The sequence below is a fragment of the Paroedura picta genome, chromosome 2 (assembly GCF_049243985.1).
Source record: "Paroedura picta isolate Pp20150507F chromosome 2, Ppicta_v3.0, whole genome shotgun sequence".
Classification (NCBI taxonomy): Eukaryota; Metazoa; Chordata; class Lepidosauria; order Squamata; family Gekkonidae; genus Paroedura; species Paroedura picta.
The window spans coordinates 64,667,546-64,684,960 of record NC_135370.1 but is presented as its reverse complement, the minus strand read 5'-3'; the positions used below and the strand labels follow the sequence as shown (position 1 = coordinate 64,684,960).

Sequence of the window (17,415 nt, the reverse complement as noted above, 5' to 3'; positions counted from 1 at the left end):
TCATTTGGACACCCCATATTCAATTTATAGTGCTGTTCGATAAGACACTTTCCAACATTACTACTTACCACACATGGAGGTTGGTTTACCAGCTCATTGACTTCAGCACGTGATTGTATTAGCTCTTTAGAGACCAATATGCATAATTATAGTGGTGATGTTACAGACCTACATTTCCCTGGGCATCTGCCACTCCCCAAATCTTGCCTCTGGTAAATGCACTCATTAAGACTTTGTGGAAGTGATTGCTCATTAGAGACCTGTTTGCCTGGAAAAACTTGTTTTCGATTGTCGCATTTTGCACACCCTGCAAGTTGAGGAAAACTTCATTTATCCTGACCAAAGGAAGCAGCTGCATAATTTTCTAATGACAGCCATGAAATTAATTGCTTTCCCCCCCTGTGCTCCTTTTTTGACAGGGATGGAACATTTCACACGGAATATAACAGAGCACTCACGTTGAAGGTAAATTTATACTAGTTTGGTATCTTTTGGAGAATGAGCTACGTTTGGATATAAAGCAGATGTTAATGCTTCCAGCTTTGTATGGGGGGCTGGAGATGGATTCCACAGACAGCTGCTTGGGCGACCTTAAACTTTTCTTCCCTCTCCTATATCTCCTGCACATCTGCCAGCCAAACATCCTGTAAAGCTGTGTGTGATTAACTAGATTGACTCAATGTTAAATTGCATTATAAACTGGGAGCTTTCTAGCAATCTGGAAATAAATACAAGCTTTTGGTTTTGTTTGGGAGATTTCCCTCCCATGAAATATCCTCCTTAAGGCAAGTCTGTATCTAATAGTATGAATCTAACAATGACTGGGAAAATACTTTGATTTCAATTCATCTGCTATGAGATGAGGCTGAAGGAGAGATGGAAATGGCCTTTTTGCAGATCTCTTTATATAACCACAGGCTAAACTCATAGATTCTCTGAGCCCAGCACTGCCAGGTCCCTAGCAAACTTTGGACAAAGGGAAAGTGGAAAAGGCCACTGATAAAGTTCCAGGGGAAGGCTGCATAACAGCAAAGTAAATATCACTGAAGAAAGACCTTGTGGTGACTCTGGAAAAGACATTCACAAAAATCATCTCACAAAGCATGAGAAATTGTACTTGCCCTGCTGCGATTTTAAGATCCAGAACATCCTCAAAATAACATCTAGTATGAATATTTAACCTCCTCTTACAACATAAGGTTTCCCTCAAACACTCCCATGTGATTCCTGATGATATGCTAGGATGAGTATGTTTAATACTAGGTAGGAAGTAAAGGTTAGGAACTGACACTAGTAAGGCCTAGAAAACACAGTTAACTTTTATTTATTTACTAGCCAAAAAGCCCATTGCATCCAGGAATGCAATGGGTGCTAGCAGGCCACGTGAGCAAGGGGGAGGGGAACGAACTTGAAGGTCTGGTAGTGTTTGGCGCGGAGCGGCTGAGTGGAGGTGGTGGGGAGGATGAGTGGACGGCAGCCGCAGGGCCGCAGAGGTGTCATTGGGCCATGTGTGGGATGGAGCGGGCTTGTCACTCTGACGTGGCTGGAGGGGAGGCGGTAGCAGAGGTGGGGGGGAGGCTGCGTGGGCGGCGGCAGCAGAGCCGTGGCAGGCATTGGGCCGGCTGGCCTCGTTGATCTGGCACGGCTGGAAAGGCGGTGGTGTGTCAGAGTTGGAGAGGTAAGTAGGACAAGGGGCTTCGCGCCGGTTAGGGCAGGGTGGCAACCGGCACGCAGCTTGAGGCAGCACGGGCAGCTTAGGCGTGGAGGTGTGTTGGTGTGCGGGCTGGCAGGCGGGGCTGGGAGCAAGCCACACAGGCGACTGGCAGCCGGGGAGAGCAGAGGGAGTGATTTGCTCAGCGGTCAGCAAGCCTCTGTCGTCGAGCCGGGGCAAGCGGCTCGGTGGTGGGCCAGGTGTTCGTGAGTGGATGAAGCGGCGGCAAGTGATCGGAGGCTGGAGGACGGGCGCGACGTGGGCTGACGGGTTGGCAGCCCCTGGCAGTGAACTCCCCCTTCCCTTTAGGCCTGCTGTGAAGGAAGCCTCTAACAGACCCTGGCTGAGGTGAGGGAGGCATTTTCGAGAGCAATGCAGAGGAGTCTGTGGGTGCACTTTTGCTTTCCTTTTAAGGTGGGGGGAGGAAAACATTCCCCTTCTGTCTAACAGTTGGCTGACAGAGAGGTCACAGAAAAGCCACTTCTCACTTAAAATACTGATGTGGCCGGCCTTGCTGCTGGAGGGAAGATGCAGTCAGCCATGTGTATTTCTTCTCCGTGACTCTCTGTAGATTTGAGGCCTACTACACAAGGTTGTTGTGCAGATGAAACTGGATTCTGTTGCTGAGGTTCTTTCGCATCTTGTTTCAGCTGCACGATAACCCTGTGCAGTAGGCCTTGTTTCAACTCCACAACAACCTGCGTGGGAGGCCTTAAATGTGTCTTCTGTACAACAACCCTATCCAATCTCCAAGCAGCCCTTTCTGCCTGGGGAGCTGATTTTTATAGTCTTAAGATGAGCTGTAATTTCAGGAGCTCTGCAGACCCACCTGGAGGTTGGGTACCCCTGGGCTGGAAATAATCCTGGAGGAGGCCTTAAAATCCTACAATGCCTCAGAGTCCACCCTCCAAAGCAGCCATTTTTGCCTGCAGAGCTGATCATTATAATCTGGAGATGAGCAGCAATACTAAAGACAACGGTAGAGGCTTGCAAACTGCGGCTGGGGTGGAATGGTGCAAGTGTGTCCCTCCAAGGCTATGGGCTTTTACCAGCGACTGTTTGTAATTTGGGCCACAGACAGACAGACAGACCAGCATGGGTCCTGCAAGCAAGTCTGGAAAGTGCAGGAAAATGTAAATAAAGAATACTTACAGCTTCAGACAACTCTGCTTGGACCATCTTGTCATTGCTTTCAGGCCTCTGGCTAAGGATTCAGCGGGAGAATCAGAGCTGCCTCCCCTCAGAAAGAAGACCTGGGTGTCATCTGCATATTGATGGCATCCCGGCCCAAACTCCTGCACCAGCTGAGCAAGAAGGTGCATGAAGATGTTGAATAGGATTGGAGAGAGGACTGCTTGCTGTGGGGCTCCACATGTTCCATAAATACTTCATAAGTAGGGATGCCTGTCCCCAGATGGTACCTGGGGATCCCCTGGAACTACAGCTCATCTAAAGAGATCTCTTGGTGAAAATGGCTGCTTTGGAGGGTAGATTTAATAGCATTATACAACACTGAGGTCCTCTCTGCTCCAAATCCCACCTCCTCCTGGCTCCACCCCCAAAGTGTTCAGGTATTTCCCAACCCAGAACTTGCAATCCTATTCATAAGCCAAAGTTATGACTTTTTCTCTCTCACAAAAATTCTTTCATATCGTGTGGGTGTATATGATTTTTTGTTAGAGAGAAAAAGTCATAACTTTGGCTTAGATATAGATTTATAGTGCTTTGGCAGAAGAGCAGGATTTATTAACTGTGGCTTTTTGTTGGCTCTTCTAAACTGAAAACAGAAGGGAAACCAGCTCTAAAAGCCCCCCTTCCCCCACCCAGGCCACTGATGCAAATGAAGATGAATATTATTGTACAGGCAAAAAAATCCCTTCATGTTTCACAATAAAGTTTCTTCGGGGGAATCTGCTAGTCCTTCATTGTTTACAAGTTCTTATGTTAAAAATATTAACAGATTATCCAGAAGAAACTTTATTGTAAAATATACAGGGTACCCCAGCTTTCCCCCTTATTTTTTATTCCTGTAAACTCCCTTTGTGAGCCTCTGACTGAGAGGTGGCATACATATTAAACACAAAGATGAAGAAATTAATTTATTCCTGTAGGTTTACATAGTAATGTGAAAGAGTTGACGTATCTACATATTTGTGCTGTTTCTCTCAGACACATACTGCTTAGATTTTGTCATTGTTGTGATTCTTAATTCAAAGTTTTCTTAATGCTCATTTCAAAGGCACCCTTCTGTTAGTGCTTGATACTACGGTGTTTCCCCGAAAATAAGACTTACACCAGCCGTAAGACCTAGCGGTACTTTTTCATGCACCACTAGTATAAGCCCCCCCCCCCCAAAAAAAACCCAAGACCTACCCAACACTGGCAGATGGCAGCCGGAGCAGTCCAACAATCAGACTGTTCCCAGACCAAAAAAGCTGCCCAAAACATTAAAATTTGGTCCAAAATAACGGAAAATGATAATTAAATTCAAACCCAGCTAAACTCCGGGGGGGGGGGGGGAAGCCCTCCAAAGAAAGGAAAAATTAACATCAAAAACAGTAAGAAAATTGACAACAATAAAGCCTAACCTAATGGAAATCAACCAAGAAAAAGCAACACACAGAAAAAGCCCAACAAGAAAAAAGAAATTCAACACTAAGAAAGAACGAAAGGAAAGTAAATCCCACCGCATCCTGGGTCTACCACCAACAGCTATGCCAGGCCACCGATACCACTGCCCAGGCCACCAAGAATCGCGACAGGCTTCCTAATACAGATGGAGACAAACAGGGAGTGACTTCGGCCTGCAGAACTGAACAGGACCTTCACCCCAGCCCACAACAAACTGAGCTACCTCCACATCCCAGATGCAGCACTGAGCCGACTGTCATTGCGGCTTCAGGCAGCAAAATGGGACCAATCTAGACCTCACTAAGCAAAACACCCACTGTCCGGATTGCCCATCAGCCAGAGTGCACAGAACTACCTGGATTGTCCACCACTTGGATCAGCCATTGCCCAGAGTGCACACCGCCGCCCCAGATTGCCTGCCGCCCAGATCGCCATCGGCACCAGCCCAGAGCACATGGAGCCACCCCAAACGGCCGGGAGACTATCCACCGCCTGGAACGTGCAGGGCCACGCGAACTACAAAAGACCCTCCACAGTCAGCCATGCAGAAACCAGCTCAGAAGAAAGAAATCAGTAAAGTCTGACCATCAACATTCAAAATGGTCAAGCCAGGACTTAGGTGGGCGAGACTAAGCCCAAGATTGAATGGGGTGGGGGAGAGAAGGGGGGAGTCTTGAGGGGGAGGAAAAGTGTGTGGGGGGGCAGGCGAGAAAAATAAAACACTAAAAAACAAGAACACAAGGATTGGGACTGGAAAGGAAGGAAGAAACGAGATGGAGAGGGGAGAGATAAGAAGAAAAAGAAAGTAAACTCAATAATAATTGAAGAAATATAAGACCTACTCAAAAAATAAGTCCATGTGCATTTTTTTACCTAAAATTAATATAAGACACTGTCTTATTTTCGGGGAAACACGGTATGTTATTTTCCAAATGACTCATTTGGAAATATCTGTGTAATAGATTTGTTGTATATTTTTGCATATATGCATTCTCGTTTTCCCAATCTCAGATTTTTTATGATTGTTCTTCTATCCAAGTAACGTCCTGCTGCCCTCTTCTTCCAACTCTACATCCTCTAATCCAGTGGTCCCCAACCTTTTTATCACCGGGGACCACTCACCGGGGACCACTCAACGCCTTTTACTGAGGCCCGGTGGGGGGAGGGGTAGTTTACTCCTCTACTCTCAGCCACTGCCCTAATGCTCTCTGATCGCTATGGTAATGTTTAAACATCCCTTCAAAATAAGATACAGACACGCCACAACAATGAAGTGTGTTGTAAAGGGCTGGGGGGGGGGATGAAGTAAAGGGCCGGGGGGGGGGGAGAAGGCGTCCTTCGGGGCCCACCTCCAATTAGTCAAAGGACCACATGTGGTCCATGGCCCACAGGTTGGGGATCGCTACTCTAATCAAGTGTGTTTTTCTAGTACTGGCATCTCTAACTGATTATGCAGTGCTGTGCCACCACTGGTTTCTTGCGGTGGAGCAGCATGCACCTAAGCTACACGTGTCCCCATAAGGGGCCTTTTACGGTGGTGGACCCTGTCCGCCACAGATTACTGGGTCCCCACAGACGTAGCTTTGGCAGAAAGGTTCTGCCGCGTCATGCCAATGCAATTTCACCTTTCTGCAAAGAAAAAAAAATGCCCCATTGGGCCCTGAGGTGTTGCAAAGTGCTGTGGTGCTGATTGGTGAATTTTTCATCCAATCCAGGGCACTGTCGATGGGGCAGGAGCTGAGCCTAGAAGGCCCAGCTCTTCCCTGTGTGCACAGATCTGGCCCAGCATGGGTGCCAATTGTGCCCACAGTAGGAAAGGATAACTGGAAAAAAATCAGCATTCCCTTGCCACAGAGCATTGGAGGACCTAAAGTGGGCCAGGATCGGGAGGAAGTTGGGCTGGGGATTAGCCCTGCTGCGTTGCGAGAGCCAGCCCGGCTTTTCCCTGCCATGCAGAATTGATTGAGTTAACCCTCTCTCCTTTAGGTGATTCCAAATATCATTGTGACTTTGTATACAAATCTTGTGAAGAGGAGGGCTAGGTCTTTACTTCATTTTAAATCCATGTAGAAAAACCTTGTAGTATCTAATGTGTGGTTTATGCAGACCTTTTTCCTCTGATTTTTTGTCTCTGTGAATACTTTTAAATAGGGTTGTACATTTGGCAGGTTAAATCGACAAATCAGTATGCCCTTACAGTCCTTGTTGCACAGTGCTCAAATGCAGGCTTGGTTTGATATAAAGTTGAAGATTTGTCTTCTTGTTGTTGTGTATCATTAGAAAATTCAGTGTTGATTGGAACATAGCAAATGCATTGCCATACTTGTCATTTTAGCTGTATTGTGTATGTCTAGAGATAGAATATACATGCTAGTTGGCATTAACATTTTGATGGACAGAAAAAGCTAGTGTTAGAATGGTGAAAGTTTAAGAAGAAAACTGAAAAAAATGTGTATTGGGCTCATCTTAAGTGCATGCTGATCCACAATTGGAAGGAACAAAAATACCCCAATACCCCAAAGGCTATTATTACAATATCTTGGCTGTTGTAGCACAAAATGCACAGTAACTGAGCAAAAATTCTGTAGCACCACCTTCTGGACCTGATCCACCATATAGGAACCATACCCCTAATCTCCCTTTCAGGAGCTGCTGGTAAATCAGCTTTTCTGTAGGCCTGAAGCCTTGTCAGGTGATGCATACTCTGTTCCAACCCCCACTATGGCATCCACACACAAGTAGCTGTAGAGATTAAAGTTGTACATTGTCTGCTTCACTACTTAACGAAGTCTAATGATGCTGTTGTTTGGACAATGTCTGCCCTTGATTTTTCATGATGACTTGCAAGTCCATCTTTCTAGATACTTCATTTTCTGCAGTTTAAACATTATTTTTAAAGGACATAGAGCAAAGGAATAAGGAAAAGGCAATCTGCTGTTTGTTCTGTTGAAAACATGAAGCATCCTTTTGACTGGCTGCGATAGAGAGAAAACGTTTGAAGTATGGAATCGGTGCTTTCCATATCAGTGATGATGAATGTAGTGGTGGCATACCCGAATTCTTCACACTGGAATAAACCAGACTTACTCTTAACATTTGAAGGGCTGAATCCCTCCCCCTTTCTAGTACTATGGAGCGATCTGTATTGGACATTAAGCTGTGTTCAAACAGCGGAAACAAAAATGATATATGTGAAGCTCTTAAATAGCCAAATATCTTTCCCTGCACTCAAGAGAATATTAATTCCTGTTACTCTAGCTTCCCGATTTCCTCTTGAAATGTAGGAAACCAAATGATTATTTAACTGGCATGATTTTCTTTGTTTTTTTAATGAGAAGAAGATGTGTGGATATAGTTTACTTGTAGTCTACTCACAGGGAAAACTTAGAACAGACATTCTCAATCAGGGGGTTGTGACAGCCCTGGAGGGGTTTCCCAAATGGGTGGGAGTGAATTGTTCATTTATTTTTACAATTTGTTAAACATTTATCGGGTGATCATCTATGGTCATACCCACCCCTTCCCTAATGACCAATGAAGGGCCTGGAGGGTCTGGGAAGGGGAGAGATCCTGGATGGGTAAATACACAGTTGTGCTTCCCAACCATATTCTGCACCATTATGCAACTTCTGGGGTTTCTCAAAGCCTGAAGAATCTTTCAGGGATTTCTCAATGTTTAAAAAGTTGAGAAAGGATGATTTATAAAGTCATTGTGGGGAAGTGGTTAGAATGTTGGACTACAGTTACCTCTTGGAATCCCAATGCTGCCATGCAAACTGTTGGCAGAGTTTAAATATATAAAAGAGAGAGCAAAGCACTAGGCCGCTGAAAGTAATAAAAATACTTTTATTTAGAGGAGAAACAAATTTGTATAGAAAGAGGAGAGAGAGTCATGTCTAACTGTCTGTTGCCTTCATTCCATCTGTTGTGAAGGCAAGCGGGAAGGAAGTGTGCTCAAAGGAACAGGAAGTCTCCCATGAGCCAAGCAGGATATAGGAGGAGACTATTTGAAAAATCTCAGGAAGTTCTTAATCTAACTATGCTCAATATACATCTCCTCTGTTGCCCCCTATAAGATATTCCTCGTGTTATCTTCAGTCATGCACACTACAGATCATGCATATTCCAACAGATACTTCCTGAGCGAGCTAGCACATACTCCGCCAAACTTATTTCATACAATGGTTGAGAGGATAAAGTGGAGCCATTTGCATTGCATTGGGCGCCTTAGAAGAAAGTCAGGGTAAAAATGTAAACAGGTTCTTACATGTTGTTCAGCTGATTAATGAATATTAGTGTTTCCAATATGATATACAGGAGGGGCTTTACATAAAAATTGTACATACAGTCCCACAGGTTACAGATTTACAAATCTCTTATGTAAAAAGTTAATAAAATGTGAATTATAAAGCACGGCAAAAAAGACTATTTCAAAAGCTGGAATATGAGCATCAGAATGGCCACATGTTGGTTGGTGCTATTGTTAAAAGGTCTTTTTTCCTATTTTTGGCAGTCAATGGTGGCCTTTCTAAAGGATCCAGAAGGTGCACCATTGTGGGAGGAGGATCCTGAAGCCAAAGACATCGTCCATGTGGACAGTGAGAAGGTATGTAAACTAGAATTATAATAAATTCTGTAATTCTCAGAATAAGAACCAGAGCATCTGCAGATATTTGAGGCAGAAGTCAATGCCTAGGTAGGTTTGAGATATTTTTTTAAAAATAGGTGATGTCAAGGTAACACAATAACTAGAAACCTTATTTTTTGAAACTCCTAAATTTCGCCAAAGCCAGCATAACTGTACATTCATCAAGCAAGAATATTTTAGTGTCCCTATGAAATAGCAATGAGTTGTAGATGCCATGAGAAACATGGACTGCACATCCTCTGTGCCACTGCAAAGGGTCCTAGAATGATAGCATAAGGTCCTGGTCAGTCCCAGCCGATATAATTATTGCCCATGGTCACTTCTGTTATATATAGCAGCATTGGGCTTTTACAGCATGGGAAAGATGAAGTGGTGCTGTAGTGGTTAACAGTGATGAACACCAATTTGCAAAACCAAATTTGATTGTCTGCTTCTCCACATGAAGCCTGCTGGGTGACTTTGGACCAGTCACAGTTCTTTCAGAGCTCTCTCAGCTCCATCTACCTCACAAGGCCCCTGTAGAGAATGGAAGGGAAGGCAATTATAAGCTACTTTGTGAGTCCTTGAGATAGAGAAAAGCTGGGTAGAAAAAGTAATTCCATTTCCTTATTCTTATCATCATCATCTAAATGTTTTAGTCTTCTGATACTTAGTTTATCCCACAGCCAATGTGCATTGATTACAAAGTTTTCATAAGGAGGATTTTGACGTATTTAGAAGCAATGGGAGCATTTACTTGGGACAAAATGAGCCTCTTGAAAGGTACTCCTTTATTTGTGGGTAAATTGAAAGTTAAGGTATTCTGATTTTTCTAATATTCCACAGCAAAAAAAAATTCCCGTTTTTAAAAAACTATTGCAACCTGAATTGATATAATTTAAAAATTGCACCCCAAATCTAGGAGCAACTAGGAATTTAATGGCTTATGGCAAGGCCATCTGACCTTTCTTAAACCTGTGGGAACTTTAGAAATGTTAGTAAAAGGTAGTGGCTGCCCTAGTGAACTGGCTGCCGTGGGATGCAAATCCTAAAATGTTGGGCAGTGCTGCAGAATTTTATGACGCTTCAAGCATAGCATCTTCCTGTGATGAAGGCAACTGTTTCCAAGTGGGTGTTTCCGACAGAATCGAAGGTGATGCCTCCTGGGTTCTTTAGAAGTACTGCTTACACCTATGGAATAGGGAAAAGCCAGAACGGAGTCTTTTTTATGAGGAACAAACCTAGGAGGCACATCAATGAACACCAAGGCACTCACAGGCTGATAGGCTTCAACCACTGATGGACACCACTATAAAAGTGTTGGGGGAAAATAATGGTCAATACATTGTTCACTGTCAGTATAAATAAGTGAGGTGGTTGAATTTTTAATACAGCATCACAGGATATAAATGCCCCTAAGATTTCTTTAACCACCAAATTATGTCTCACTATTTAACAGTGCTTTATCCAAAAAAGCTGAGAAGTTTTAAATTACACTACTACTTTATTTTCAAACTTATATCCTTATAGTACTTGCCATTCTTTCCCTGGTAACAATTGGAGCATTATTTTGTATGATGATTTCCTTTCACTCTATTGGTTTTAAATTTTAATTGATTGGGATCCAGCTGGTATTTCATAGAGAGTCATTTGAACTTCTTTGCTTTCATTCTGATATTTGGAACAGTTATTTTGGCATTCACTTTCTGTAAGAAGATTAATTTTTAATGTTCACCTTTCTGTTCTCTATTACAAGCTCTCCTGGGGTCATATTCAATTTAAAAATTTCATCTTGCTTTCCCTCATCACACTGCCTCTGAAATACCCATTCTTGTGGCCACCTCAATGCCCTGGCTTCTTTCTTTCTTTCTTTCTTTCTTTCTTTCTTTCTTTCTTTCTTTCTTTCTTTCTTTCTTTCTTTCTTTCTTTCTTTCTTTCTTTCTTTCTTTCTTTCTTTCTTTCTTTCTTTCTTTCAAAACAGTGTCCCTAACACCTAACTGTGAACTGAGACCCTGTGAACTGATGCACCCTGATAACATTTGTTATTTGAACAGCTGTTTGGCTGTCCCTGGGCTAGAATATGCTTGCATTTCCTGCCATGGTAGCACCTTTGTACTGCTTGTAGTGACCCTCAAAGTCCTAGAGATCTATATAAGCTATAAAGAAGATGAGTAGTAGGACAGAATTGAGTCAATATTTATTTTCAACAATGTACAAACCCATGTCCTGGTTATAAAGCTGACTGAGTGAGCTCTCTCCCCTAAAGCAAGCCAGGTCCCTCCACACCTCATGCTTATAAATATTTTATAAATATTTTAAATTAAGTGCATCATCCCACACAATCCGAGGCCCAGGGTCCTTCAAGCAAAGTGCAGGCATACTGTTGAAATGTTACTTGTGACTGGGACATTATTGGATTATTTTGTATGCAAACCTGTTTAACCAAGCTGAAGTGGCCTATGGAGATTTTGCTCCTTGGACAGACCAACAGACTGGAAGGCTTTCATCTGAATCTTTGTCAATGGCAAATTAGCTCTGACTTTCTGAAGCAGCACTCTTTTGCAGCCTATAGTCATTCCAGCTGGTGGTAACCTAACAGAATTAGTACATTGGGATAACCCAGTCTGTGAATATTACAAAAAAGTGAGGCCCTTTAGAAGTCCAAGTATTGTCAGTTTCATACAGAACATCAGCTGTCATTATTAAGAAAAATAGAAAAAATTGGCATTCTTATGACTATTAAGTACAAGAATTGAAGATAAAGAATAAGTTACCAATACAAGTTATCATCATGAACTCTCACAGCTAAAACAGTTGTCACAATCTCAAATTGGTATATACAAAAATAAATAGAAATAATTAAATGATAGTATAATAATATTGTGGTACTGTAATCAAAATCATAGTCTAATTCTATGACCTATGATATAGACTTATCCCTGCAACTTAATTGGGGTTGCAAAATATTCCTGAAGTCATCAGGGGAGAAAGGAGACACTAACTTTTTATCTTGAACTAATTGGTTTCAGGTATACAAACAAAGATTACTAAATGAATAGTTGACCAAAAGTAGCTGAAGGATTTTACATTTGCTTATCCTTATCCATGGTTCCTCTGTATATTTGTGAAACAGCCTGGGGGGTGGAACGTGTCCGGCTGTCCAAACTGGAGTAGGGTCAATCAGGGTGCAGCCAGCAAAGCTGGCCAGGGGAGCCCGTTCTTAAGAATGGGCTTTGAAGCTAGTTTAACAATGTGAAATACCACAGCACAAAAGATACTGAAAGTTGGATCATTTTACAAGAGACCATAAAGAAAATTACAGAAAAGAACAATTCTAAAAATATGTTTAACCCGGCTGGCATCAGAGTATTTAATCTATAACTATAGAAGCTTTCTTGTTGTGCCCATATGCCTGAAACATCCCTATAGTCATAGTTCCCTTGCTTTATTGTCTTAAGTACAAGGAAATATAGATTACTTTCATTATTTCTCTTTCAACAAAATGATGGGCTAGAAGGGCATCAGAGTTCTTGGTTTTAATTCTGGATTTCTATTTCAAGATTCCAGTTCGCACAGGTCTGGAAGTTCTTCCGACTTACAAATACTACATGGACATATTACATGTTTTAAAAACACAATTGGTAAAATCTACTAATAGCTTAAATTGGCCTTTGAGTTTCTTAAATGCATTAGTCACAATAGCACGTTGACAAATGCTGCAACCCCCACAGCAAATGTAGTAAACCTAGGCAGCATTTCCAACTCCTCTGAAAATATAATTCCGAATTTTCATGGCTTGGTTAGTTCAACGTTTCAGTGATGGTATGAAATTAGTGTATATTATTACAGGCATAGACCATCAAATAACAATGATGGTATGTGTTTTCTCTTTGGATTTTAAGGAACTTAAAAGGCTTCTGAAGAAGGAAGATAGGCCCTTGCTGCTGATGTTCTATGCCCCTTGTAAGTAATCTAATGTGCAAGACCTTAAGGTCCCATTGCTAAACTGTATTTTTAATGCATCTCAAATCAATGCTATGGGTAGTGTTATGACTTTTTCACTTGACATTTATCACTGTTCATTTCTTATTCCAGATTACAGCATAGTATTAGAAACTCTGCCGGAATATTTCAAAATATGTATGTTTTCTCTAGGGGCTCCACTTGAATTATGGAGAGAAAACCACATTTAGATATAGTTTAGGTTCAGGTTTAGACCAAAATGCATGTTTTTGAACAATGTTCTTTTAAAAGCCTAGAATGCTTGGTCAGGACTTTCCTAAAACAGCTGATGCTTTCTGGACTTAACCCATCTGAGAAGCAAATTAATCTGGATCACAGGCTCTACCAGATTGGTGAATTACCAACAGCAAATGAGGCTAACAATGGTCAGTGTGCTGCTTGAGGAGGCAGAAGACATAATAGCAAGGAACTGGTTAGAACAGAACACTGTAGGACCTGTGAGAGCTCGAGTGACAACAGGAATTGCTTCTGAGTTGTATATAAACTAAACTTTCCCTTAATGAAAGGTACTTCTGCCATTCAAGTGGAAGTTTCCTGTCTCCCGCTACTGTCCATTGATCTCCCTGACTGTTTAGAAATTCACATCTGACCTTCATGCTTCACATGTTTACAGGGGAAACCACCGGTGCAGCTTTTGCAAACACAACTGATATCTCTCCAGTAATCTGTGGATCAGTTAGGATTTCATAAATAACCTCTTTGCTTACCAATGTATATTAACTTCCTGCAAGTAAAAGGTGCCATTATTACCCAGATCACCAATACACGTTCAGCCCCTGTGGATAGCAAAAGCATCGTTCTGCTAGCAAAGAGAGAACATGTATGTTGTGTATGTTATTAATTGCCAAGGCTGTAATGTGTTTATGTGGGGGCTGAGATACAGATCAACCCTCAAAAACAAAAATAAAAGGGATTAAGCCTCTTAAACAAGAAAGTAGAGAAACCAGCTGTACAGTTGGGGTAACAAAGTGGGATCCAAAACCTGCTACAAATTGGATGCACTGAGGGGATGAGGTTTTGTATGCTTTTGATAAGACTGAAGAGAGGAAAAGACATTGGCATTGGAATGTGGGAGGGATTAAAAGTCCACCTGAAAAGGAGATTTTATATACTTTCAAAATAGTCAACAAAAATTACAAAATAGGCATTTGAAACAGAGCAGTTTTTCCTTTAAAACCCCCCAATTTTTAGATCTGCATTGTGGATCTAAATACAGAAGTATCTGAAATAAATTACCATGCTCCAATGATTGTGGACTGGAGAGTCCCTCTTTTACTATCTGCAAATGGCGCGGTTGGCCTAAAACGCCTTCTCTACACTTTTGCCTCCTATTGCAAAGCTAATGCTGTACCTAAAAAGTATGAAAAATCTAAAATCTTAGTATTTGGCAGATCTTGGAAGGTGATAAGCTGGAAAATAAATGGCCATGCAGTTGAACAAGTCTGAACATACAAATATTTGGGGATAGTTTTTCATCACTCCCTTAAATGGTCCTACCATTTGAAACAAACTGCCAATTCCTTGAGAAACAAGGCAGGAGGTATAACCAAGTTATTTTATACAAGTGGTGGTCAACACACTCCAAAAGCAAATAGCAAGGCAGGGCACTTTTCACGGAAACCAGCAAGAACCAATAAGAAAATGGTGTGTAGGCAAAAAAATAAAATAATTTTGTTGGCTAATGTCTCTGGTGTGATGCTTTTATATTTTAATGCAGCAAACCAAAAATTCTTCTTCCAAAATGTTTTGTATTAAAATTATTGTATTCTCAAAAATTAAACATATGAGGTAGCTAAAACATGGTCCAATTTAAGAATTAAGGGGGACATTGCGTAGCATAATATGGATCCCTGAGATAACACATGAGCCAACTGGCCAATTTATACTAAGAGGTGATTTCTCACTCATTAATAACTATTGTTGATACATAAGAAGAGAGGAAATGGCCACTGAAGAAAAAGTCTTTACCTCGAAAACGGGTATTTTATCTGATGTGGAAAAATTATTTTAAAAACTATTTAAAATCTATTGGACTGACCCTTGAAGAATTTCAAGATCTAGATGAGAGGTCAGTGCTTCACTGAGGTAAACTCCACATTCAAGATATTGACTATCAAGAATTGATTACTGATGCTCAAAGATCCTGCTGACTGCCATTTTATGGCATTCATATAGGTTTTCTATTGTTCTTCCTACTTTTCTTCAAGGACTAACCTAAAACTTAGGCGCTGCTTTATGTTAGCATGCCTAAATTTCTTTCTGATGGCCTGGTTCAGAGGAAGGTATAAAAATGTCCCCCATTCTGAGCGCTACTTTTTTTACCAGACAAATCAACCGTAAACTCCAGAGTATTTGGTGCTCCACCGTGCTACCCATTCAGTTGCCCATGCACACTGTCTCACACCATGGTTGAGCAGAAGATTGGTCTACACTGATGAAGTTCAGGTATGCAGTTTAGAAGACAAAGATTCATTGATATCTGAAGCTGTAGCTGGATTCTTATGCAAAGTCCTTGCTGCCACCAAACTGGATAATCCTCATTTATCCTTTTCATTTTTCCTTATTTTATACACAGTTTTATCCTAATCTACTGCAATTTAGTTTTATAAATTATGCCATTAAATGTCTTATTGATAGATTGAAAAACAATTTTAAAAAGGTGTCAGTGGAAACCTTGTCAGAGAGAAAAATCTTCTGAAGAAACACAAATGGGACCTTGACAATGCAAAGCAGTTGTTCTGTCACTGTTCCATGGTCCTTCCCCATGGAAATCATTACAGATTCCACATTTATGGCATACATTTGTACTTTAGTGATCTTGTATGAGTGTGTGTTGCATTCCTTAACAGCAGCACTGCCTGCAGCCGTTTCATGACTTTGGAAGATGCAACGTAACATTTAGGCTAGGTTTAATTCTTCATTCTAGCCATTGATCATTCTTGATGCCCATGACATTGTATTGCAGGGTATGTCCCTTCCAGGCTGATGGCATTTGAAAACAGGCATTTGTTCCTGGAGACTTCGGTGGTTTGCAATATCAGCTCTAGTTATTCCCCCTGAGTACTGCTGACACAGCTGCTGGCTATGATGACTTCTAATAGCTCTTCAAGACTATATGTTTTTTCCTCCATGCAGATTTACTCTTAATCACCTTTCTTTTAAACTTCTGGAGGCACTTCAGAGTGTGTGAAGTTATCTCAATGGCCTTGCTCTTTTTCTGGCTCACAGCATGTGTTGCAACCTGCTGTCTTATTTCAGTTTGAAGCTCTAATACCTGCTTTAAGCCTATAAATCATTCCTCCAGGGAGAGTCCAAAGCCCAGAATGCCTTCATAATTTTACTTCTCTACTGTTTCCCCCAGCAAAGTCCTTTCCTGCAATATACATTGCCTGACCCCAGTCAGATTGAATGGTTCCCCCAGATGCTCTACTTCTTTGCCTCCTTCTTGTTTTCTTTCCTTTGAAGTAGCAAAACACCTGCTAGCATTTGAGTCTGCAATGTTTTTCTTCTCTCTTGATGATTGCAAAGGTGCCACAAGTGCTTTCTAGCCATTCTTTTGCTTTTTTTCTCTCCCCCTGTATCCATTTTGTCTATATTTAGCAAGGGCAATGTTACAAGGTACTCTTCCAGGTATGCCCAAGAGGAAATTAAACCATTTGTAGCAGTTTAAACTCTGGGTGGGTACAAAATTATTTCTGTTCCTCATTGATACTGTTGCTGTTTATTATCCTGTTCCTCATCATATTCTTATGCTCCAAGTTGCCCGATCTAGCATGTACAACCATAATTTTTTTTTTACTCCCGTGTTTTGTTCTGTGTTGCACATATACCTTTCTGTACAAGTTAGAATTGTATGAATGCATATGCGAGTTTCTTAAATGGTTATATAGAAAAGAAAGCCCGAGTGATCAGGTTGACTTTTCTTTGTGTACGGTGTTTTAATCAATGGCATTAGTTATGCCTTAAAAAACAAAAGCATTGAAAACTGCAGGAACAGCACATAAACCAATTCTAAAATTAATTTTAGTAATTCCCCAAGCAAAACTGGAAAGCTAGCAGAGCAGAACATAGGGCAGAGCCAACTGTGGAACAAAAACAAATTGGCATAGGGACATCTGCTGATCCCTGGCGCTAGCAGATGATGGATGATTGTTATTGCTTTGTAATAGGCATATATTTTGTTTTGGGAGGGTAGCTGTGTCAAATTGTAGTGGAAGAGCTAGATTCAAGTCCAGTAGCACCTGAGGGCTGACAAACTTTTTCGGACATAAGCTTTCGAAAGTCAAAGCTCCCCTTATGGAGCTCTGATCTGTGCGTTGTTCAGTCTGTGTGTACTTAGTGCTAAAAATCTTAAAACTATACTTCCAGGCAGGCCAACCCTCTGCCAAGGACAGCTGAATTCCATGGTTTCTGTAAATTATAC

At 41.5% G+C, this 17,415-nt stretch overlaps 1 protein-coding gene across 2 annotated transcripts in view; it reads left to right on the top strand.

Annotated features, from left to right (window-relative positions):
* The window catches only part of PDIA5 (protein disulfide isomerase family A member 5), a 201,510-nt gene that overhangs the window by 86,185 nt on the left and 97,910 nt on the right, over positions 1-17,415 (top strand). For both annotated transcript variants that reach the window (XR_013228164.1, XM_077320450.1), the window contains exons 5-7: positions 420-465; positions 8,856-8,948; positions 12,872-12,932. Coding sequence is in view for 1 of the 2 variants with exons in the window: in XM_077320450.1 (XP_077176565.1) it covers positions 420-465; positions 8,856-8,948; positions 12,872-12,932 (200 nt within the window). In the remaining variant the exon portion in view is untranslated. The remainder of the gene's footprint in view (positions 1-419; positions 466-8,855; positions 8,949-12,871; positions 12,933-17,415) is intronic.